The sequence below is a fragment of the Pieris napi genome, chromosome 2 (genome assembly GCF_905475465.1).
Source record: "Pieris napi chromosome 2, ilPieNapi1.2, whole genome shotgun sequence".
NCBI lineage: Eukaryota > Metazoa > Arthropoda > Insecta > Lepidoptera > Pieridae > Pieris > Pieris napi.
In genome coordinates, this window is record NC_062235.1 from 9,963,168 (window position 1) to 9,988,425 (window position 25,258).

Genomic DNA, 25,258 nt, shown 5'->3' on the forward strand with positions numbered 1-25,258 from the left:
TGCCAACAATGACTATTCATCTTTATAACATAACACTTTGGACTTGTTACAGTTTTTCCTAACTTTTATTATATTTATCACAGACCACAGCATTAGGTATAACAGGACAGTAAAAAACAAATGACTGATTTGGTTTTCTGAATAAGGTTTTCTATTGTAGGTCGTAATAGGTAGCAAATATGAATTAATTATGTAATTCTTATGTAAATTCTATCTTTTCTTCAAAAAATCGCTGCTTAATTAAACTTTCCAACAGTACAAACTTTTTTTCAATTCCTTTAACCCTACAAATTATAAGTAAACACAAAATACCCGCGGCTGTGTTCAAATCACCTTTTTGCTCATTTTGAGGGTGTTGTTTCGCGAAACTTGTATTTTACGAATCATAAAAACTTTTTGCATTCATAAATCTTTGTGAGGTCACGTCCTAATATTTTCATATAAAATTTTATTACGGCTTGAACAGTGGTTGCAATGGTCGAGGGTATTTTTTTAACAGTGGTTAACATTTGTGATTCTATTATACTAAAATTATCTTGGGTGTGGAAAGATTCAAATTTAATTTACGATAGCAAAATACTTATGGCAAATTACTTTTGTGTCGTATTTGCTTAGAAAATATATCAGTAAAACTAATTTGAAAGTACTTTACTTCCAATATGTAGTTAATGCTAATGGAGTTATTCAAGGACCTTAAAACAAAGTAGTTTAATAACCCAATTTGGAGGAATGAAAGAGATACCTCTAATTCACACCTCTTTTTGCTTAGTGGTCGTAAACTCATATATCAAATACTGCTGCATTTCTCTTTATTATATATTTATTTATTTAAATTTTCTTGCACAGTAATTAAATAATAATAATAACTAAAATCTTTAAAATAAACATGGTGCAACGGGCGGCCTCTTCCAGGTAACCCTAATTAAAGACAGTAATACTAAGAATTGTGAAGAAATGCAAGAGTGCGAAACTTAAATTATTAATTATGATTACAACACGAAGGCGGTTTTGAAATTTATTTATTTTGGGAATCGGAAATATCAGTCCAACCTTCGAAAAGGAAGGAATAGTGCAAGTAGAAATAGAAAAGTAAGAAATATGAGTAATGCTAGAAATGATAAAAGGTAGACTCATACATAGCATTCCAGTCAGCATCAGCTGCACCCTTGAACAAACTTTCGTACTTACTGATCTGAAATTATATTGATTCATGTGCACTTTTTCTTTTTCATGTGTACCTTTTTTGTTGTTGTCCTGTTCGCTGCTTACATAATTGTTTTAATTGCCAAAGTTAGTTAGTATTGTTCCATTAGTTTTGTCTAAATAACTATGTTTTATATATGTTTGCACTTCTTCTAAAAAAAATATATAAGGTAATACTCACAGTGGTTGCCTAGAAGAGATCGCTCGAAAGCGCAGCCAGTTTTTAATTAATTTATTTTTACTGTATTTCTATATAATACTGTAACGAACTCTTAGTAAATAAATAAAATTTATTAAAATCAAATAATATGCATGTATGTTTGTTAGTGTGTTATTTTTTAATATAATTGTTTTTTATAATGGTTTAACGTAAATAACTTACTGCTTAATGAGAATAAAACAAAATGTATTAGATTTAAAACTACTAGCGTAAAGCGAGATATTGGTAACCTGAAAATTAAGGACAGTGAACTAAACTTTGTTGACAAAACTGTTTTTCTAGGCATAACAATAGATAGTACTCCAGTGGGGCCCACACATAGAGACTTTTTCGAATAGGCTGAGCTCTGCAGCATATGCAGTAAAGAATATCCGACAGTTTACTGATAAGGACACGGCTAAAATTGTGTATCATAGCTACTTTCACAGCGTTATGTCGTACGGTATTCTACTGTGGGGTGCTGCTGCAGAGGTTCAATCCATATTTGTGCTGCAGAAGCGGGATGTTCGGGGTATTTATTGTGTTTCTCCGAGGGAGTCGGTACGGAATAAGTTTAAGGAATTAAATATTATGACACTATCTGTTCAATATATTGTTGAAGCCTTGTTATATGTACAAAAAATATAAAGGATTTTAAAACAAATGGTGACTTTCACTGACTGGTATTTTTTTGGTGTACGACCAACCAGGCTCCAGAAGATAAATCACTCCCAAGGGAAATTAGAGAATTATCATTAAATAAATTCAAAGCCCTCGTTAAACGTAAATTAATCAATAAAGCTTTTTGTAAATTTGACGAATACTTAAATGATCTCAATCCTTGCGATTGATTTGCTCCAGTTCAAATAATTTGTATGACTCTATAACTGGCGATCAAAAAGAGTGGCGGAAAGTTTCTTGCCAGTTCTTCTTACCCGCTCTACGCCCTTGACTTGCGAACTTATAATACATTACTATGAGCAACACAATCATAACCATGTCGAGGTTTAGGAGGAGAGCGAGGTCTTAAGAATACTGTCTTTTTATATGAGGGATTAGTAGAATTATTTCGAGATACAGACTTCGCTGCGGAAGAATATGCGGGTTTTGGAACTTCCGGAATTGTTGAACTTAATGCATCTGCGTATGCAGCTCTGAGCCATTTTAACTTTGATTTCTGTCTGTCTCACAAATTCTGGACATGACTTATCTATCGCTGAATGGGACCCTTGGACTTCACATATTACACAGTACAGAGGATCTTCATCTGACCTGTCACATGATACACCTGGTCCGAGAGCTGGCACCAATTTTTGGGCAGGTATTTGAGGCAAGCTGGAAACTTGTCACATACCTCTCCTATTATATTCCAACACGGAATGGCAGACCTGGCTGGTGAGTAGCGGGGCTAAATCAACCCCTACATTTTTTTAAATATTAATTTTTTTTTCCCCAAAAATATATTTGAGGCAATACGCAATTTATATATGTTGCAGTGTAATACTTAATAAATAAGAAAAAAAATAAGCCAGACAATTTAATCGGGGCTGTAACATTGCCAGACGCGTGCAAACATTTTTTGCAAAAAATTATAAAAAATGTTTTTGAGGCAGCTTGAAATTTTAATGGAATGTTATTTATAACTATAAAATTAGATTCCCAAAAAGACAGATCATTTCGGTAGGGCTTTCTACCTGCCAGGTGATCATACAAATAATGGATGAGTACGGGCCTGTACTACTATAGACAAGCTGTAGTGTGAGAGAGTTTCTTTTTCTTAATTTTCGTACACTGCCGACAAAGGTGCAAATAACGTGTTCGTTTACGACTACCCAGACAGGTGATATCTGAGATGATAACGAACAATCCGTCGTACCCATTCATTTTGTCAAATTCATCTTGTGAACCAATAGATACATTTGATCCCATAGGGCGATTTAGGTCAACATATTTACAGAAATAACAAAAACTTAACGACTACACGATGAAACTATACACAAATATGATATAATACAAACATTAAAACTAGCAGCTTATCCTCTACGTTTTAACTAGTAAAATTTAATTTAATTTTCACCACCGTGAAAAAAACGTCTACCATGAACGAAGTTTCCCGCGCTTTTTTTACATGAAATAAGTTTATCTGAGCATTGAGCATTAAAAGATTTATATTTTTCTAGAGTCTGGCTAATAAAAGAAGATAACGAAAAAGCCTGAGCCTAGTATCCCTGAAAGTTTGATATATTTTTTGGATTAAACTTACTTAATACATACTTATTTTATTATTTTTTACATTGATAGGAACTGTATTTCTATGAAATTAAATACTATACGTATTTAGTCTTTTAATATTGATACTTAAAATGACTAGAAATGGAAAACTAAAACTATATTTATTATAAAACACAACTTTATTCGGAATAAACAAATAAAGAAATATTCTATCAAATAAAACAAAGTTTAGGCTATTACCTGTTAACTATTCGGAAAAAATATATTATAGAAATAAAAATGAGTAATTGCATGAAGTATCAAGACAATAAATCATACTAACCTAAGAAATTCAATGACATTCTGTGTTGCCATCCGAAAGTTTTAAAATAATTCAATTACCTTCTTTCATTAGTCAGACTCTAGTTGCTTATACTACAGAGTATTACATTCCCTACTATAGCTATTATTCTATTCTGTAATCTGTATTCTGATTTTTGTCTATTATTAATATGCTCTATGGACTATGGCTATAGTTTTGTCCGAAGTTTCAAGTTCAACATTGGTGAAATTTAGTCTCATAGCTAATCTTATTAGAAAATTGTAAATTCCTCTCACCTCTATCGCTAATATAAGAGCCTTGGGGTTGTCGAATAAAGTAATTTTACTGTTGTTTAGAAGTTGCTTAAAATGAAGAAAGTAATTTTCTTGTGTTTATTATCGGTATCCTTATGCGTCAGCAAACCTGCTAATGAAGGTAAGATTATTAGAACAATCTGGCGTCCATAATCAACTACAGTCTTATTGCGTTACTACTAAATAGGAATCGTCTGAGTCCGGCCATACTGTTCTAAAATGTTTCGAAAGCTGAAATATGGAAACTCCGTGTTGTATTGCACAATATTAAATGTGTTAAACACATCTATCATCTGTACTACAAAAATTAGAATACATGAAATGCATATAATATGTATATTAATTATTAATTAACAAATCAATTTATAAAGTCATAAATTGTCATCAACTGAGGCTGCAGGTTTCTGTTACGTTTTGGATACATAATTATTTTCAAGTTGAAAAACAAGTTCTTAATTATTTCCAGTTTTTTTTAATTATGTTCTTTATTTCTAATAAAATCTTTAAACTGCAATAATCATAGTAATGATATAATTATTGCAGATCTGCAATTCTTTGCTTAATGTTTAAAAATATCATATACTAAATAGATGCAAGTGCAACTTTCAAATGAATAGCATATATCAGAATGTGTTACACTTCACTGCCTGCATCCACTCAATTGCTTGAGTATCTTGTGCACAGCAAACCTTTTTATGTATAGTATTTTACACAAGTGCATATAAAATAGGATTTTATTTAGTTGATAATGTTTCTTATAGTATTAAGTTGGACAATGGACCAATTAGCTATGCCTTCATCATTCAATATTATTTTGAAGTTATTCATTGACAATAAAATTATATTTAAATAATATATTGAATAATCATAATAGATTGTTGTGGTTTTAATTTATTATAAATTATAACTTTAAGATGCAACAGTTTATGTATGGGTTTTCTATAAGAGAATATTATATTTTCATAAGAGTTTTTAGTACGTATGTACTATTACATTGTACTTATAGACCTTTAATTAACTCTCCACTTGATGCTATTTCATTAAATGATTGTATGTAACTTCCCATACAAATGCAACTTGCCCATTGTGGTTATTTATCTAGAGCTATCATAGGTACAAATAAATTACCACTGGATAAGAACTATTTATTTTTGATTTAAATTAAAGTATTAATGAGAAGCTTTACTAATGATGAAAGCTATAACAACACTTGTCCTTGTTCTTAAACATTTACATAACCTGTATGTTAAATAGGCTTTTTGTGATCATAATATAGATAAGGTCTCTTTTGGAATGAATAATTAATAGTAAAATTAAATATAGTATCATCAAAGTTAATATGATGTAATAAAACAATTATAAATGTTCTTCATTTTATAATTATTTATTAAAATCTTCCAGGTGCCGCACAAGCATCACCACAAACACTCAATTCTACAGTGCCTTCTAAAGGGGCAGAATCTTCAACAGTTCCCATTCCAATCCCAATTCCCAATCTAGGCATAAATGGTACTGTTGCCACACAAGCAGCTCCAAACCAAACTAAAGAAGTAACAGAGGCAGCTACTCCAGTTACTGAGAAATCTAGCCAACCCATAGATAACAAAACTTCTGAAAAGAAAGAAGAGATAAAAGAAAATTCAGCTAACCCAACTAAAGCTACACCCCAAGAGAAGCCCCAAGAAAAATCCAGCACCAGCAAGACTGAAGAAGCTGTAACACCCCCTGTCATTCCTTCAAAGGAAGTCCCAACTAAAGCAACTTCTACTGTGGCGCCATATGATAATGCTACAGCTCGTCCCAAAGAAGGACATCCAGGGTAAGTAGAGGATAGTTTTTATCCAACTTGTCAGCCTTGTCTTAAGTGCCAATCAATTTGTGATTAATTTATCTAGTTTATCTGATTTATACTTTGGTTTTTTAAATTTAGGTTTGGAACTGGGAAATGTAATAGCTATTAAAAAAAATGTTCCCTCAACAATTACAACCCTAATTAAACTATGATGTAAAAAAAATCTTAATCAAATAACATTTTGCAGGTTTGATGGAGCTAGTTTTGTAGGTGGAATAATATTAACCATGGGTCTTCTGGCCATTGGGTTTATGGGTTTCAAATACTACAAGAACCACACTGAAAGAAACTACCATACTCTTTAAAAAGTTAATTTATAGTTATGTAAGATATGTAAGTGCACCAAGCTATTTTTATTTTTGTAATTATTTGTAATCTTAGGTTATGTTGCAATGGAATGGAACTTATAAATTGTATTCAGCTAGAATCTCTTACAGTAAATTGCTGTGATATTTAATCATTGCTTCACCAAATTAAAAAAGGCTTTAATGGGTGTAGGTTAAATCTTATTTCATATATAATATTTTAGTAATTTGCTTCATCATACTATTGCAGCAAAACCTATTTTGTCTATAGAAAAGATTGTTTTAAGTTTTTAAGTGCACATTACATTGTCTATAAATAATATATAACAGGGTTCTGTTTACTGTAGTTTAAGTAAATTTGTCTGTAAAACTGGTGGTTGGTTCTATATAATTACCCGAATTTATAATTTTTATGTTTCTCAAAAATAGTACGTATTTTTATATTGTAGTTATTGTTTGGGCATTTCAATATATACATCCTTATTTGTAATACAAAATATGTGTATATATTGGCATATTTAAGACTTTCTGAGACATATTGCAATGTATTTTTATGATCTGAAGATATTGATTACTACATGATATTAAAGTGTGTTGAATTTTCAAAGTTTGATATATAAAGTTTAAGAACTTTAAATAGGGTAAAATGAGTGCAATTAGAGCCTTAGATTTTTTATTCTTATATGGATCTGTATTCCTGTGCCATTAATATTTGAAAAGCTATTTCACTTTTTTTTTTCAAATTGGCCTAAGCAAATGCACTTGTATTAATTAATATAAGAAAGTAATATATAACAGAAAAATGTGGTCTAATTCATTTTCATGTCATTTGTAATGAATCTCAATATTTGGTTTGCTTTTTTATATTGAATCTCTGATAGTCACATTTGGGCTATATTTTCATCTGAACAAGTTGATTCCATCCTAAAGTGCTCTTAAATCTGAACTATTTTATAATAAAACTATTCAGACATCACTCATGTCACATTCAATAGTTGTGTTTAATAAATGTTTAAACAAATCATTTGTGTTTTATTTCTTGGTAATTGAAACAACTACATGCATAAAATTTTATTTATTAACTAGCTTCATGATTTTGATAGGTTTATAACATTAATATAGAAGGTACAAAATTATGAGATCTTTAAATTTTAGTCACCACTTAATAGGAAGTAAATAATTGAAATACAGTCTTACTGACAGTGGGACCCACATTTCGGTTTAAGTCACCATATTTTAAAGGAGCTAGAAGGAGTGCTCCTTGTTTTGTATCACAATTTTTAAAAGCAGTTAATAAAGATTTAGGTGTTTTGTAAATACTAGTTATTGCTAATGCCTTTTCAACAGACATTCCTTTTAATTGCAGCAGCATTTTGATAAACATTTCAGTAACACTCAAAACTTTAGTTTTCACTGATGATTTATTGAAGTAGTTGAAAGTCATTAGCATTCCATCTTTTGGATCACAACTGGCACCACATAATGATTTGTTCTGTGAAAAAAAATATATTTCTCTGAGAAACTATATGATGGTGCCTAATTTAATTTTTTTATCATTGCATCCGGTTTGTTTGTCTATGTGTAAAAATATACCCTACAGAAAGATGGCAATGAATAACCTGAATGTCTTGGTTTTGAGTTGTAGCAAAACATTGAATTATTTTTACAGGCATAAAATCCATTCCAGTCCTTGTCTTTAAACCAAAATTATATGTTGGACAATGCAAGTTACCCTTATAGTTAAATTTGTAACACAGTGTTAGCTTACCATATACTCAACTTGTAACCTTTTGGTCATCATAGCCAAAAATCTATTACTTTTGATCAAAGAATCTGTATAGTAAATTTTAAAGCCATCCTGGATTCTTGTATTTGCAAGGGCTTGCATAAGGGAAGGTAGAGGTAGGCCAACATGTTTATTTTTGTCATATGATTCCACAAGATAAAAAACATGTTTTAAACCACATTTTCTTAATCTAAATTTCTGTTCATGGAATCTCCCATCTTTTATACTTGCTCCTAAATCATCCATCCTCTTTCTTTCAATGATATATGGCAAGACAAGTTCCTCATTACTAACACGATTTCTTGCAATCCACGTAAAATCCCCAACTTTTAGGCTTCTCAGTTCATATTTTAAATCAGGATAGTTATGGAATGAATCTTCATTTCTGAAAGAAGAAAAAATAACAATACCTACATTAAACATTCAATAGTGATAAAAACTGCCAAAAAAGTTTGTTAGTATCAAGAAATGTGGGCATACCCATTCTTTTCATTTTTATCAATTAGTAACACAATATCATAACAATTTGCAGGTAAATAAATCACTGGATGATTAGTTAAAACCTCTTCAGGACCAGCATTTATTTTTTCCAATGGATCCATTTCTGCCGAATTGATAAAATTATCTGATGTTGAAACATTTCTAATATCTACATCTTCCTTTGGTTTTTGGAACATGAATTGATTTGTTGAAGATTTAGTTTCATATTCATTCCACAAATTATAAGCCATTGACACACCTTTTTCAGTTAATGCATATTGTATATTTTTACGACGGCTTTTTATCACAAAGCCTTTATTAATTAAGCGAGCCATACTGGACCAAGCTGAGTACCTCACAGTTTTTGCAACTTTAAAAGATTCTTCACAATACTTCTGAGCAACTTGTATGATTTCTTCTTTTGATACATTGTTTTCAATATTTTGCTTATAGAGCTCTAACAAACCCATAAGAATAGCAAAAGCTCCAGACTTGAATTTAGGTTTATAGATACCTTTTTTAGGTAGTATTTCAGAACAGGAAGATCTTGGACTATTATCAATGTTATCTTTATGATGAATAATTGATTTATTGCAAGTCTCTACATCTATTATTTCATGGGTGCTTCTAGGTTTACTAGTAAAATCTTTACTAACTGAACTTGGGTAATTTTCTAAATCTATTACCTCATCTGTAGTAGTAGTATTGTGAGAAAGGCAATTTTTAGAGACTGCTTCTAACACATACTTGTCTAGAAGACCACATAGTGACTTATTAAAACCTTTAAGTATAGCACAGTCAGCTCCAGATTTTAAAGGTAATGGATATTTAGATAGTGATGACATGGCTTCTTTGATAATTGGCAAATAGTTTGTATTATTCAATCTAGCTTCTTCGTGGAGTTTCTCTAAGCATTCTTCAAATAGAGGATTAGGTCTCATTCGCTTATATGTTAATCTTTTGCCTGCTACAGGATTCATATTTTTAATTTCACAATATCGGTATTCAACATTGAGCTCTATAGTATTAAAATCTAACATTAAATATTAATGTGTATAAGTTATTCTTAATTTCTTAACGTTTAAAGAATATAATTTGAATGGAAATCATAAACACGAACTTTTTGATGATAATTTTGATTTTCCTCTGGTCTGTCACACCAAATAATTATGATGTCGATGTGATTAAAGAAAGTTTAAATTACAATACGCGCTCAAAAAGCAAATGTTAATCATATTTATATGTATTTTCTAACGCTATTTTATGATGCTTTTGCGTAAAATCAAAAATGAGATAAAATATTTTTTTTCACTTATTTATTTTAAGTAAGTAGGCAGTGCTTTGCTTCCGCCTTCCGGCCTCCGGGTTAGTATTGTCCTTCTCCTTTCACCTTTGTCGACATGTTTTATCAATTTAAAATAATCGACCGGAATAGCTATTTTTAAAATACAACACAAGTGTTTTTTATTCAAATAATTAATAACATAAAAACACTTGAGAAAACATATTGTACCAAAATGTTTATCGGACTTATATAGATTACATAAAATATGATAGAAATTATTAAATAAAAATATAAATTACTCAATTATTATTAATATGTAGGTTAAGAAAATTTTAAATACTGTATATTTCATTGTTATGTTTAGGTTTAAATTACTCAATCATAATATTTTGTTTATTATTAAAAAAAAGCAAATTAGTTGTCTGTTGAAAGTCTTTCAGCTTCCTAGTTTCTAGTCTGTACTCAAGTGTTTGTTCGTTGTTTATGTTAGTCATTACTCGTTAGCGCCTAGTGGTTTGCCATAATATATTGTAGTTGGAGAATTGTGATATTCTGTGTTCAATGTTGTGAAGTGATAACTGAGAAATGGAGTTTTATTTCAAGAATTTTGTAATATTTTATTGAAAATGATTTTTGTTTGATGAAATAGTTGTGTGATAATCAATAAAAATGTCGTTAGAGATACCATTAATGAGCACCGATGAGGTAAATATTTATGATACGTTGTATACAAAATGGGCTTTCGTGTCATTATCTAAAAATATATCTTTATTTAGGTGATAGAACTCGATCCTGACCTATTGCCATCGGGCAATGAAGTCCTTGGTATCTTACAACAAGAACGGTCCCAACTTAATGTTTGGATTAATGTTGCAGTAAGTTTTTGAAATCATAACCTATAAAATTTGTGGTTTAGATATGTATTACGTGTTGATTATATTAACATTCTAATTATTCGTTTCAGCTGGCTTATTATAAACAAAAAAAGATCGATGATTTCCTTAAAATCTTGGAGGCGTCCCGTGTGGACGCCAACATTGACTACAGAGACTTTGAGAGAGACCAGATGCGAGCTTTGGATATGCTTGCAGCTTATTATGTTCAAGAAGCAAATAAAGAAAAATCAAAGGACAAGAAAAAAGATCTGTTTACTAAAGCAACCTTACTTTATACAATGGCAGATAAAATTATTATGTATGACCAGGTAATAAACATGTTAGCATTTTATGTTAGATTAAAGTTTAAAGAAGATTGTATTAAAGTAACTTAATGATTTCACAGAACCATCTTCTGGGCCGTGCTTATTTCTGTCTTCTTGAGGGTGATAAAATGGGACAAGCTGATACCCAGTTCAATTTTGTTCTCAATCAGTCTCCTAACAATGTACCTTCCCTACTTGGAAAAGCGTGTATTGCTTTCAACCGAAAAGATTATAGAGGAGCCTTGGCATTTTATAAAAAAGCATTGAGAACAAATCCTAATAGTCCAGCAGCACTACGTCTTGGAATGGGCCATTGTTTTATGAAACTTAACAATCAAGAAAAAGCTAGGTATTGATCATGTGATGAGATGTATGGCCTGTATTGAAAACATTAATCAAATCTAGACTTTATTTCAAGGGCTATCTTCTAAGCTTTTTTCCATTGAAAGGTTGAAATTTGAAATAGGAAATTGAATATGGGCCCCAGAGTGAGGTCACAATTTTTTTTTATATTTACGCTTGCCGTGATTAAAAAGCCAATTTATTGTAGTTTTATCTTATTTTGATTCTACGTTTGGCCATACATGGGCTGTAAATAAATTAAAAAAAACTAAAAAATCAGTACCTTCATGAGTTAATTTCAATTCAACAGTTTTATATTAGATTCTTGTATAATATGTGTGTGAATTTTTCAATGTAACAAAGTAAAAAAAAAACTGTCACCACATTACCTACTTGCACCATTATCTGGGGTAACATAATTTTAATAATATAAGAAACTCCAAAATAAAGCAAAAGTAACTGCTGATCATGTTGATGAAAAAAAAAACAAATGAATTAATTTATAACAAAAAACACTAGCAAAGTTAAAAATACTGTCAAGTATATTATTAATAAATAATAATCTTTCAGGATGGCATTTGAAAGAGCTTTGCAGCTTGATCCTCAATGCGTTGGGGCACTTGTCGGTCTCTCTATATTGAAACTAAATCAACATGAAAGTGAATCAAATAAAATGGCAGTTATAATGCTTTCCAAAGCTTATGCCATTGATCCTAAGAACCCTATGGTTCTAAATCACTTGGCAAATCATTTCTTTTTCAAAAAGGTATGTTTCAACTATTAACTATTATACAGTTAAAATCTGTTATAACAACATCAAAGGTACTACTCATATTTGGTTGTAAAAACTGATAGTTGTAACAGCTGATGACATTGTTATTAAGTACCTAATACAATAGAATTCAGACGGGACCTTTGATTTTGGTCAATATAACCGCTATGTTGTTCTAGACAATGTCATCGTAAACAGTTTTGACTGTATAAGAATCCCACAACCATTTTCTTGTAGCATCAAAATATATTTTCCTAAATTCTTTTATTAAATTTTTCTTACGGATATTTAAAGTAGTATACAGTATTTCCACATAATAAGTGCTATAGTTTTATATATATCAGCAAGGTTGTGTGTTGTGTTAGCTAGAAAACACAAAATTAACCTTGTATATTATAATATACTAGTGGACCTACAGACGTTGTCCTGCATGATATTTCAAGCTATTAGGATATTAAAGTATGAAAGTACCGACTGCAGCGCCACCTGCCGGGCTGATTTGTGAATCTAAACCATTCCCAGATCCCCTTGAACACACACAAAAAATTTCATCAAAATCGGTCCAGTCGTTTGAGAGAAGTTCAGTGACATACACACTCACAGAAGAATTATATATATAAAGATATTTAAATAAAGTATTACATATAAAGTATATATTTATATGTAAACTAAATTTTAAGATTAATGTAATGATACATTAATGCAACAAACAATGTTTGTATGGGTTTTATTTAATCTATGAATCTACAATTTCATAATTAGTAAAAAATGTTATAGGATTATGGTAAAGTTCAACATCTGGCATTACATGCTTTCCATAATACGGAAAACGAAGCTATGAGAGCAGAGAGTTGCCATCACTTAGCTAGAGCTTTTCACGCACAAGGAGACTGTGATCAGGCCTTCCAGTATTATTATCAGGCAACACAGTTTGCCCCACCTAATTTTGTATTGCCACACTATGGGCTAGGGCAAATGTATATTTATAGAGGAGATACTGAAAATGTAAGTAAGACTGTTTGCAATTATTTATGATCTTTGTTTTTAAACAATTAAGTTTGAATGTAAAAATCAACCAAGTTTATTACAAGTCAACCACTACACGAGCTAATATTATTATGGTAGATATTCCTAATGAGGAATATTTCCACCTGCAAATCATCCTACAACTCATCTGCTCATAGTCAGAAGACTGATTGCACGATGCGCTCTATTAAAAAAAAAAAAGAACCTAGACGTTGTAGCACCATTGGGGTTTTTTTTACTTCAAGTGATATTTTATTGAATATTTCTAACCTACAGGCAGCACAATGCTTTGAAAAAGTACTGAAAGCACAACCAGGTAACTATGAAACTATGAAGATCTTGGGTTCTCTATATGCCAATTCCCCTTCACAACTTCAACGGGACATTGCCAGACAACATTTGAAGAAGGTGACGGAACAGTTTCCTGATGATGTCGAAGCTTGGATTGAATTGGCACAAATATTGGAACAAAATGATTTACAGGTATGCTTTTACTTTGTGATTTTATATGAATTTTAAATCTACAATACTTATGGTTGCTAAATAATATGCTAGCCTAATTTTACACATTAAATTAAATGTATAATACTCTTAGCGTATCATGGTTTTGGTACTTTTTGTGTGTACTAGAAGGCTGTAAATATTTTTTGTTCACTTGGTAAAACAATAACAAGATTTTTTCATTAATTTATATATTGACAAGCCTGATATTTGCCTGACATTTAATTTTGGTATGGGCTAGACATTTCTATGTCTGTTTCATTAATTTCATTTAAAAGCCTTATTTCTTTCAACTGTTATTGTGCCTTATCTAGTGTCTTGGGGAGCGTTCAAGTATTACGTAACGAATTTTGGGAGGGGGGGTTAAACGTTACGATGCGGGGCGGGGATTGAATTACGCGTTATTGTTAATATTATTTTCGATTTTCCAGTACTTTACACCACATAATGGTAACTTTTTGGTATAAAGAGTCACTGGGAAGTCACGAAACGTTTCACAGAAAGACGTTACGGCGCGTTACTGGGGGGGGGGGGGGGAGAAGTCAAAAATTGCGTGACGTAATACTTGAACGCTCCCTTGTGCCTCTTGACCTAAAACAATAAGAGCGCTTTAAACCCAGGACAATCATATGGAAAAATGAATGCTTGCAAATTTCTAATAAATATACAAAAAATTCACACACCCTTATCACTCTAGAGTATTCATGAATACAATTTAATTTCCAGGGCTCCTTAAATGCATACAGTACAGCGATGAAAATTCTAAAAGACAAAGTGAATGCTGACATCCCAGCTGAGATTCTGAACAATGTTGCCGCACTGCATTATCGTCTTGGAAACTTGACTGATGCAATGAAATACTTAGAAGAAGCCTTGGAAAGGTATATTCCTATAGAAATAACTTTACAAAATTCATTTAATTTTTTTGTCTGTCTCATTATGTTGAATAATAGTGGAGTATGTCTAGTTTATAAGAAACCTGAACATGAAAAAACTTATTGTTTCATGGTTAAATAATTAAATAGTTTTTGATAGCCTATTAATAATTACTGTCAGGCCAAATATTATAAGCAGTTAAAATTTTATATCTTATGTACCAATATACAGTTATTTACTATATGTATAGGATAAATAATTTAATTTGTTGCTGGCCAACCGAATTTACTCGAACCAAAAAACCACGGGCATCAAGTTATAAAAATATAAATACTCCTTCTTATTTATACAAATTACAAAATATAATATAAAATAAATGTAGTTTAAAAAAACTATAAAACACGCTTTTAAAGCACATCAAACTAAAAAGTGAAAAATAATTCCTAATTTAGGCTGAAAATGGTAATGAACAAAAAATACTGGTTTTATTGTGAAAAAGCGTGGGTTGCTCGATAGTGACACAGAGCGCCACTACATACATACAGGTGAAGCTAATATAAAGCGTGTAATAAAGATATTGGAATTTTGTTGAAATTCCTTTATGAAAACTACGGGAACGAATAAAAAACAATTTGCATTGAATGGGTTATGTATTGACGAATATAACAACAATCACGCTTTAATTTATAGGGAAAAAGCGGACGCAGAAACGCTGGATGCGCAATACTACAACTCCATTGCTGTGACTACGATGTACAACTTGGCACGCCTCAATGAAGCACTCTGCATGTACAACAAGGCAGAGAAGTTATACAAGGATATACTTAAGGAACATCCTAACTACATTGATTGCTATCTCAGGTATTATCTTATGAGAAACGAGCATACATGCATATATATATATATATGTATTAAAAAATCTATGAGAATTCCTCTTTTTCGGATTCTTTTTTTCACATTTCATTCATTATTATTATTCAAATTTGTATTGCAAAGTTCACTGTCAACTGTCTGATACAATGTTATTTTTTATCACATTAATTCAAAACATGCCAGTACATGGGCTACAATAGCTTTTTAAGGATTAAAAGTAATTTGAATTTGGAATATGGATATTGTTGGTTAATGTTTCAATCACGAACATTGTATGAAAACGTTACTGGCTGTTTATAAATAATCCGCGCACGGACCAATTAAAAAAAAGTTTGTGTGAAAATAAAAAAACGCGGGAAACACTTTTTTTTTCATTGTATTTCGAAATCTATAGCGTTTTTGTTTAAACACTCGCCTTAACAACCTTCTTTCAAATATTTATGTATTGTAAAAGTACAAATATTAAAACTAACTAAAAAATATGCAGGTTGGGTTGTATGGCGCGCGGCAAGGGTCAGATCTACGAAGCGTCTGACTGGTTCAAAGAGGCTTTGAAGGTGAATCTGGAGCACGCTGATTCCTGGTCACTGCTGGGAAACCTGCATTTAGGACAACAGGAATGGGGACCTGGGCAAAAGAAATTTGAAAGGATTCTGCAAAATGCCTCCACTTCTAGTGACGCATATTCACTAATCGCTCTTGGTATGTTACTTATTTAAAGACAAAATATGCTTACAACCTGTTCAAGTACAATTGAATTTACTTGTGTTTTAGTAATTTTCTTAAGGTATTTGGTGTTTACATGTGTTAGCTTTTTATTTTTATTTAATTAAATTCCAAACATTTTGTATGAAACATATTCTTAAAAATCTTGCTACAAGTGCGCATGTGCAATAGTTACTCATTTGACTTTGGTTGTTTACGAATTGACTCGAACAACTGCCCGAAGTGGGGTGGTCGGGTCGGAGTAGGGAATTGATTATAAAAGAGGTTGTAACACATGCGCACGGGCAATTCCTTTGTTCATGTTTAAAGTTATAGTTTACGTAAAATCAGTGAAGTGAATTATAGTGAATTAAGTCATCATTGGAGTGACATTAAAATATCGAAGAAATACCATCTTATTCAAGGATAATGTAGTATAGTAATAGTATAAGAATTTTTTAACTCGATATAGTACATTTGAGGATTTTTTCTCTGAATAATATTAGTACAGATTTACTAGACAACAATTGTGTACCTATAAATAACTTATATATATTTGGACAGGCAATGTTTGGCTGCAAACTCTACACCAACCGGGTCAAGAGAAAGATCGCGAAAAGCGTCACCAAGAGAGGGCGCTAGCTATGTACAAACAGGTGTTGAAGAACGACCCTAAGAACATTTGGGCGGCCAATGGAATTGGATGCGTACTGGCACAGAAGGTATGTATCATTTGAATTCCTCTATTCAGTATTAGTTTGCCCCTTATAACTTTTGTAGGAACTTTACCTTTGTGACGTCACATACAATGACAACCGTGCTGTCATTTTGACCCTCAAAAGTGGACATAATTATTTTTCAGATTATTATATAACAATATTTTATTCTAAAAATTGAGTTACTAATTTTTTTATCTCCTACTCAAAAATTACACTAACTTAATAATGTTTTTCGTATGGTGTCCGTTTTGGCTATATTTTAAATGTCAGAATTATAAATAATTAAAAAAAATTCCAATAGTGGAGAAGGCTGTTGCTAACTGCTGATGATTTGCTATTTAAACTAGTTGTGCAAACTGACATATTTAAATTTTGTATTTTTTTTTTACTTAAAAGTGTTCCCAAATCTTACATATTACCCCTTAATTGATTTTTCGTGTTTTCTGTACTTTCACTTTATTTATAATGTTTATGCAATAATAAAAAAAAATATATTAAAAGGGTTGCGTGAACGAGGCCAGGGACATATTCGCACAAGTGCGCGAGGCGACGGCGGATTTCCCTGATGTCTGGATGAATATTGCACACATTTATGTCGAACAGAAACAATATATCAACGCCATACAAATGGTAAGATTCACTCTATAACACGTGACAAAAATTAAGATTATTTATTGAAATTCGTTCTATAATAAACAGCTGGATAAATAGAGAACTCCAATTGATAAAATTTATTTCGTAAATACGTCTGTGGAGGGGGGATGGTGAAGTGTTCCACTCTCTTGACCGTTCTAGCCACTGACTGGCTCTAAGGCTCTGGATGCCAAGGTTGAGAAGTTATATAATACGTGTATCCTTAGCGGTCGGAGTAACCTATCTACAATTACTTAATTTACAATCATATTTGTTTTTAAAAATAATATGTATGTTTATTATCGAATAAAAGCGAATCAATCAATTTTCCTAATACGTATATATAACATATATTACTCAGTGAGCCTATTTTTATCCGGGTTTTCCTATATTTTTTAAATTGTTATATCTATGCTTTTAAGTATTTTTTTTGTTCCTCTACAATTTGTCTATGGATTCGAAATTTGAAAACTGAAACATAACATTATTATTAAGTATTTTGAACAATAACAAATTCTACCGTCTACTGAATCTTGTCCAAAAAATTTGTAGTATGCAAACTAAATCGACAAATTTGACCTTATCCTTGTCATTAATATTGTCATTTATATAAGTTATTACAAAACATGGCTAATCCACCATATCGTTTGATCGTTTTTTCTTCAAATCTTACTCAACCGTCTCACTAATAATTTAAATAAAATTGTAGTACGAAAACTGTATCCGCAAATTCCGCAAACAACACGACGTGGAATGGTTGACTTGGCTAGCGCGAGCTCAAACGCTCGCGGGTCGTTCGAGAGCCGCGCGATCGACTCTACTGAGGGCGAGGCGAGTGGCGCCACACGACGGGGCCTTGTTGTTCAACACGGCGTTGGCCTTGCGGAGATTGGCGGCTCACGTGCTCAAGGACGAGAGGTCGGAGTTGAAGGTCGTGCTACGTGCGGTTCATGAGTTGCACGTGTCCCACAGGTTAGTGATAGACGTGTGTCGTTACCATGGTTACCGTGTATGGAACTTGTAAACATTACAACGATGTACGATAACGTATGAGGCTGATACTTTTCCGATCCTTAGGGATAAAGGGGTTTGTCTTGTTGTATATGGTAATTAATTTTGATTATTAAATTATAATAATTTGCACGATTACCACAAATATATATTATTTTTGTTTTTGAATTATAGTTGTAATCATAATTAATAATATAATTTCGGGGTATTTGAGATATCAAATACCCCAAATGTGTATCTGCGTTAAGATATTAACGCAGGTAAATTTGAGTATGAAAAATGTTGTTGGTTGTTTTTGCTCGTAATATGAAACTCAGATTAAAGTATGAGGTACAGAGAATCCATAGAGCAAAAAAAACATATTCGAAATGTTTGGATATTGGTTGTTTTTCCAAAACAGTCTTCAAATGTTTTATTTTATCTCAAAACTCAGGTTTTCCCTGTGAGTAGGATGATCTATTGAAAGCTTATCCAAGAATGTGTGATTAATTGCGTAATTAACAAGTTTATCCATATTCTATTTCGTATCTCAAGTCACAATCTCGTCTTGAGCGCTGTCAAATATGTCAAACCTCTACAGAAAAATTGGTTTGACAGCTCTTAAAACTAGATTTAAGTTTCAAGAGCTACAATATCGAGATAATCCTTACTTAAAGCTATATTCCCACTAAGGTAAAAGTTTCATCTAAATTGGTTCAGTAGTTTGTGAGATATTTGTTATTTTTACTTATATTCCACAGGTACTTCCAACGCCTATCCACAGTGGAGGGTGCAGAAAGAGCCCGCTATGAGCCAGCTGCTGCTGCAGCCGAGGCTCGGGCCTGCGCTGATCTTCTCTCACAAGCGCAGTGGCATGTGACAAGGGCAAGGAGGCAGCACGAGGAAGAGGTCACTCTTAGGGACCGCCAGAGGGAGCAAAGAGAAGCCTTCCGGAGGCAACAGGTGAGTGACACCCAGCTTTATCCTCTATTATGAAGACGAAAGATTTGATTGTTTGTTTGCATCTAATAGATTCTAAAAATATCGATTTGAAAAATTTAATATTTATCCCTTATAAAAAAAGTCTAGGATATTTTCAAAAAAGTATGAAATCGTGGTGGTGGAAGGTGGGAAATAAATATCAATAAAGATTCCTATATCTCGTTCGCGGCAGAAACTATTGACGATAAACCAATGCGCTACAGCGGTGTATTACAGTTTTATAGAAGACATACTTACAAAAAAGTCATTCCATTTGTCCCTCCTTTGTGAAGCTTTGGTCAAAGCTCATCGATATCCAGATCGAGCATTCTGATAAACGAGCTAGATATGGATATCCATAGTTGCTCCCCTCATACTTTGAAATCGATGAATTTTTGTAATATTTTTATTTTTCTCGTTTATGTTTAGCAATAAGAGCTTGTCACATAAAAAATTGTACATGTGTGTACTTTTACCATTGTATCAGTGTGCCGTTGGCAAGCTTTTATCTATATAAAAAAGTCCCCAATTCCATGTTTAATCAAATAAAAATCCAGTCGTGCGAAGCCGATAATGAACGCTAGTACTTCATATACTTAATACATAAAGGAGACGTTTCTGTTGATCACTTACTTGTCTATTAAGAAAAAACATTATCACGGAAGAAAAACTGTAGCGCCGCTAAGTTGTTTTTTTAATGGTTTTTTAATACTTCTAACTTTTTCTTACACCTACTTTTATAAATAACAAAAGTTTTCTCACCATAAAATCATCAGAGTTCAAGGAATAAATTAAAAAAAAAATACTCTAAATTTTTTCGAGTTTTGAGCTTGGCCAACATATTTTGCGATTAATTTTAATTTATGAAAAATTTGTAAACCAAAATATCAACGTATTACAGGAGGACGATCGCAAACGTCGCGAAGAAGAACAAGCAAAGAGTACAGTGGAGATGTTGCAGAAGAGGCAAGAGTACAAAGAGAAGACAAAGAACGCTTTGCTCTTCGCAGATATGCCGGTTGAGGGCAAGTCTAAGGGAAGAGGACGAAGACGGGATGAATACATTTCGGATTCGGGAAGTGGAAGTGATCGGCCGAGGGAGGAAGGGTGAGTACATGTTTTATTCATTTCACCTTAGGGAGCGTTCAAGTATTACGTAACGAATTTTGGGGGGGGGGGGGTCCTTTTGTAAAACGTTACGATGCGGGGCGGGGATTGAATTACGCGTTATTGTTAATATTATTTTCTACTTACACCACATAATAGTAACTAAAGAGTCACTGGGTGGTCACGAAACGTTTTACTGGACTTGGGTCCAGTATTGTACTTAGGTACTGAAAAACTTTACGGCGAGTTCATGGGGGGGGGGGAGGTCATTAATCTCCAAAAATTGCGTTACGTAATACGTGAACGCTCCCTTAGCGTCATCAGTTTTTTTTAAACAGGGTGCAAATAGGCTTAACCGGTTTAAGTGATACCGCCCGCCCATGGACACTCACATTGGCAGTGACGGCCCTTTATGAATTGGTACTCTCTTATCTTCAGTTATGAATTTCGGCCTTTGGCGTAACCTATTCCTTCTAGGTGCGCATATAATACTTGCTCGTACGGCGAAGGGAAATATCGTGAGGAAACCGCATGCCTTAGGCGGCGTCCTAATTGGTAGCGATCGTACGATGGCGCGATGCGTTTTTCATCTCACGATCAAAGAGGTCGTGCGATGACCTAACAGGTGTCCTAATAGATCGCGCGATGTCCATCGTGTGATGCCGTCGTTCGATGGCTGGCGCTCGCCACTTTAACGATCGTCGACGCATCGCGTAGTAACCGATTGGTTCTGTTCTGGATCTCTTTTGAGGACACTCAAAAGAGATCTGTTGCTTTGATTACATGATCGCACGATCAAACGCATCGTACGATCGTTATTAAAGCATTTCATGTGCTCGCACGATTACTTGCGAGGTTCAAATAGGACACTCTGATGAAATCTGTATGTTTAAACTCATCGCACGACGAGACCGCATCGTGTTATCGTGCGATCTTCGCCAATTAGGACAAAGCCTTAGACTCAATGTAGACGACGTGTGTCAGGCACAGAAGGCTGATCACCTACTTGCCTATTAAGAAAAATATATAAATGATATACAGAAATCTGAGAACTAAACCAAGGATTGTAGCGCAACGGGGATTTTATTTAGCATCCTATGTATAAAGGTTACATATAAGTGCATGACCTCTAAAAAACCTAAATAATTTCATAATAATAAACTATATAGATAACAGAACATGGTTGTGACAAAATTGATCTAACGCACGGTGTACATGGTGCATTTTTAAAACAAGTTGTAAATATTTTATTAAATTAATGTTAAATCTAAACGAACAAACTGGCAGGCGCGACAAATGTTGTCTTAAATGTATAAAAAAAATCATCTCAAGCGATCAAGTGGAAGAAGAATGGTTTACATACAAAAATTGTTCCCAAAAAAAATTCATCAAAATCTAGCCTAGCCGTGTCGGAAGAGTTTACAAACACACGCACAGACAATTTATATATTTAAAGATAATTTAACATCCAAGTGCAGATTTTTATACAAAAAACTATTTTAACAAGTATCGTTTTCAGCCGCGAACCGAAGCAACGTAAACGCAAACGTGAAGGGGGTGAAGGCAAGAAACGCGGTCGTAAAGCTCGGGACAAACGCGGCAGTGGCAGCGACAGTGATCCCCCAAGGAAGAAGGGAAAGAAACGGGTGAGTTTACCTCAAGTACTCGTATATGTCAAAAGAATAACGTCAACGTTTTGACATCGAAAAAGTCCATACAACGTATAGACCATACGAATTCTATTCGAACTATGCACGTTCTGCTCCTAGGGTAAGATTTAGAATTAGGTGTGACTTCCGTAGAATTATGACAATTCATAAGTGTTGCTACTAAAAAAGTTCTCCACCGAAAAAGGGACAAATTTGACTTATTTGAGGGCAATAAAAAAAATGCTACGTATTTTTTATGATTTACCTACAAAAAGGTAAAACTAAATCACTCCAGTGACCTTATACAAAAATAACGAATATTTCAATATAACGAACAATATATCGAAGTAACTTTATTTTATTATTTAGCTGGCATCACTGCCTACTAATTCTAGGTTTAAAATTAACCTTTAAAAAAAAAAAGTTATCTTTACTGTTTCTGATGAAAAGGAACGTTATTACTCGCCGTTAAACCACTTTTAATGTGGAGCACCGCACTTAATAAAAAGTGGATACATTCACTAAAAATAAAATGTATGACTCAGATGTTCAGACTCGTATTAAAATTGAAAAATGTGCTCGGCCAAAAAGGTTTGCTATCACTGACATGTCAAAAAATGAAAGCCGTCAGAATTCTACGGAATTAAAAATCAGAGTATAAATACTACTTATACTTATTCACACAATATATACGTTAATTGTACCTAACACTAATAAATTAACGTGCTATGTAAGTTATTATTGGAATAATTTTCAGGGAGAAAAGGGCATCGGTCGCCGCGAAAAAGCCAAAATGGCTGAAGAGAAGCTTGGCGCCAAACAAAGGGCTAAAATCGTTTCGAAAGAGACTATTTCTACGTCAGAATCGGACTCGGATGCCAGTCGCAAGTCGCGCAGTCGCAGTCGTAGTCGCAGCCGCAGTCGTAGTCGCAGCGGCAGTCGCAGCCCACCCGCCAATAAGGGACGCAAGAGAATTATGTCGGCATCTGATAGTGACAGGTCAGTAAAGATTCGTATTCAAGTACATAACTGGCGAAATAATTAATTAACGATTAAAAATATATTATTGTTTAAATTATTAATAAGCTTTCCTTCATAATGGGCCAAAAATTTGTTCTTTAATCAGATCAAAAAATATTTTTTCTTATTTAATTTTTTTTTTAATTTCAGATCTCGGTCAAAGAGCCGATCGAAGTCTAGGAGTCGCTCAGGGTCTGCTAAAAGCCGCTCAAGATCTAAGAGTCGGTCAAGATCCAAAAGTGGATCTAGATCCAGGTCTAGGTCTAAATCTAGGAACAGATCTAAGTCCAGAGGTCGGTCTAAGTCCAGAGGTAGGTCCAAGTCCGGAAGCCGCTCTAAGTCCAGAAGTCGCTCCAAGTCGGGAAGTCGCTCCAAGTCGAGAAGTCGCTCTAAGTCTAGGAGTCGGTCCAAGTCCAGAAGTCGTTCGAAATCAAGAAGCAGGTCTAAGTCCAGAAGCAAATCGAGGTCCAGGTCTAAAAGCCGGTCTCGGTCTAGATCCAAGAGCCGATCTAAATCTAGGTAAGTAGAGAAAAAAATCATAATGCGGATACAATTTCAAATTTTGTTCAGACTAGGTTACTGACGTTTAATATTTTTCAATACAAGTTAAATGACTATTTCATGTTTTTAATCAAGATTATGATTAAAAATGAATTAATTTTTTTTTCTAAAATAAGCCTACTCTTAGAAGTTATATACAACTTTATTTTGTGTATATAATATTGATTGCGCAATGAGTATTTACTAAGGAAACTTTTATTACATCATTTTTAAAATAAAGGGCTTTTTACCTTATAAGGTAAATGCAACTTAGAGTAATATAAATTAATACTTATAATATTATCCACGACATAAAATTTGGATAAATACTTATATTATCCAAGGTATACAGAACAAACTAAACTTTTTAATGTAATAATTAAACGATGGAATCCAAATACCGTAATTATTCCAGGTCGAAAAGCGGATCACGAAGTCGTTCTGGATCCCGTTCGCGTTCTGGCTCCAGGAACTCTAGACCTGACACACCCGAGTCCAGAAAATCTGTGTCGGCAAGTGAAGATGAAGCCTAGATGTATAACTATTACCTCAAAGGTATATCTAATTGTTTTAACTAATTTTTCCCTAGACTTTCTTCATCAAAATTGTTTTACAAGATCCCAATTCAAATACAAAATATGTGTTATACAAAAACCGCTGTCGATAGCGCGGGACATATATTATATCCATAAATGACTATATATGTTTATAATACAGACATTTCTTATTATATATAGTGTATTTATTTATTCTTTAAACAATTTATCTTTAAAAACAAATAAATATACTTTTAATTTCTTTAAAATATAGGTTCCCTTTCAGTAGCAGTCTAAATACTTGGTGTATCAATTTTCATAGAATTGGAATGGTTTAATACAAATTTATATTATCTTTAGTCTATATAGTCTTTAGTTATAAAGACGGAATAAGTATTATATATATACTATCTATTGTGTATATATTATATAAAAATAAATTACACAGGAACACTATAAAAGGGCGGTAACGCACTCGCGAGCCACTTACCATCAGATGAGACTCCTGCCCGTTTGCTCTGTTGTATAAATAAAATGTCGTTCCGTTTTTTTCAAATATGTTCTTACCATAATGTTATGTTTCATATAATAAACCCTATTCTATTTACATTTTTTCTTTGAAATAAAATTCTCATAACTTTCGTTGTTTGATAAATGTTCCATATCCTCTGTATTTTACTGTACGATATTGTAAGCAAGGAAGATAATAAAGGTTTAAACCTGAATTGTTTTTATTTTACATTGAAAGTCTCTATGACTTGGTGTGCAGTTATTAGACAAGGATTCATAATAAAGAAAGCGTTCTTTCTATATCTTCTATTATGAATCAT

At 32.8% G+C, this 25,258-nt stretch overlaps 3 protein-coding genes across 5 annotated transcripts; 2 read left to right on the forward strand and 1 right to left on the reverse strand.

Annotated features, from left to right (window-relative positions):
• Positions 1-4,158: 4,158 nt before the first annotated feature.
• LOC125063002 (porimin-like) lies at positions 4,159-7,428 on the forward strand. The gene is made up of 3 exons (XM_047669189.1): positions 4,159-4,370; positions 5,651-6,068; positions 6,289-7,428. Exons 1-3 carry the CDS (start codon positions 4,304-4,306, stop codon positions 6,404-6,406), a joined length of 603 nt encoding a protein of 200 aa, XP_047525145.1. The 5' UTR covers positions 4,159-4,303; the 3' UTR covers positions 6,407-7,428.
• Positions 7,429-7,466: 38 nt separating this feature from the next.
• LOC125063001 (crossover junction endonuclease MUS81) lies at positions 7,467-10,290 on the reverse strand. Of its 2 annotated transcripts, XM_047669187.1 has the most exons (3): positions 8,673-10,280; positions 8,175-8,577; positions 7,467-7,898 (listed from the first exon to the last, which is right to left on the reverse strand). In XM_047669187.1, exons 1-3 carry the CDS (start codon positions 9,710-9,712, stop codon positions 7,569-7,571), a joined length of 1,773 nt encoding a protein of 590 aa, XP_047525143.1. In that variant the 5' UTR covers positions 9,713-10,280; the 3' UTR covers positions 7,467-7,568. The 2 variants fall into 2 exon arrangements, with proteins under 2 accessions (XP_047525143.1, XP_047525144.1); XM_047669188.1 differs by lacking the exon at positions 7,467-7,898 and having other exon boundaries at positions 8,459-8,602; positions 8,673-10,290.
• A 155-nt stretch (positions 10,291-10,445) lies between these two features.
• LOC125062999 (RNA polymerase-associated protein CTR9 homolog) lies at positions 10,446-25,153 on the forward strand. 2 transcript variants are annotated; one of them, XM_047669186.1, is made up of 20 exons: positions 10,446-10,662; positions 10,734-10,832; positions 10,922-11,161; positions 11,239-11,507; positions 12,071-12,266; positions 13,050-13,277; positions 13,575-13,781; positions 14,526-14,680; positions 15,366-15,536; positions 16,036-16,250; positions 16,818-16,975; positions 17,474-17,602; positions 18,315-18,577; positions 19,357-19,558; positions 20,478-20,683; positions 22,203-22,329; positions 23,090-23,331; positions 23,503-23,871; positions 24,308-24,447; positions 24,877-25,153. In XM_047669186.1, the coding sequence occupies exons 1-19, from the start codon at positions 10,627-10,629 to the stop codon at positions 24,423-24,425; spliced, it is 3,630 nt and encodes a 1,209-aa protein (XP_047525142.1). In that variant the 5' UTR covers positions 10,446-10,626; the 3' UTR covers positions 24,426-24,447; positions 24,877-25,153. The 2 variants fall into 2 exon arrangements, with proteins under 2 accessions (XP_047525142.1, XP_047525141.1); XM_047669185.1 differs by lacking the exon at positions 24,877-25,153 and having other exon boundaries at positions 10,447-10,662; positions 24,308-24,858.
• Positions 25,154-25,258: the final 105 nt, after the last annotated feature.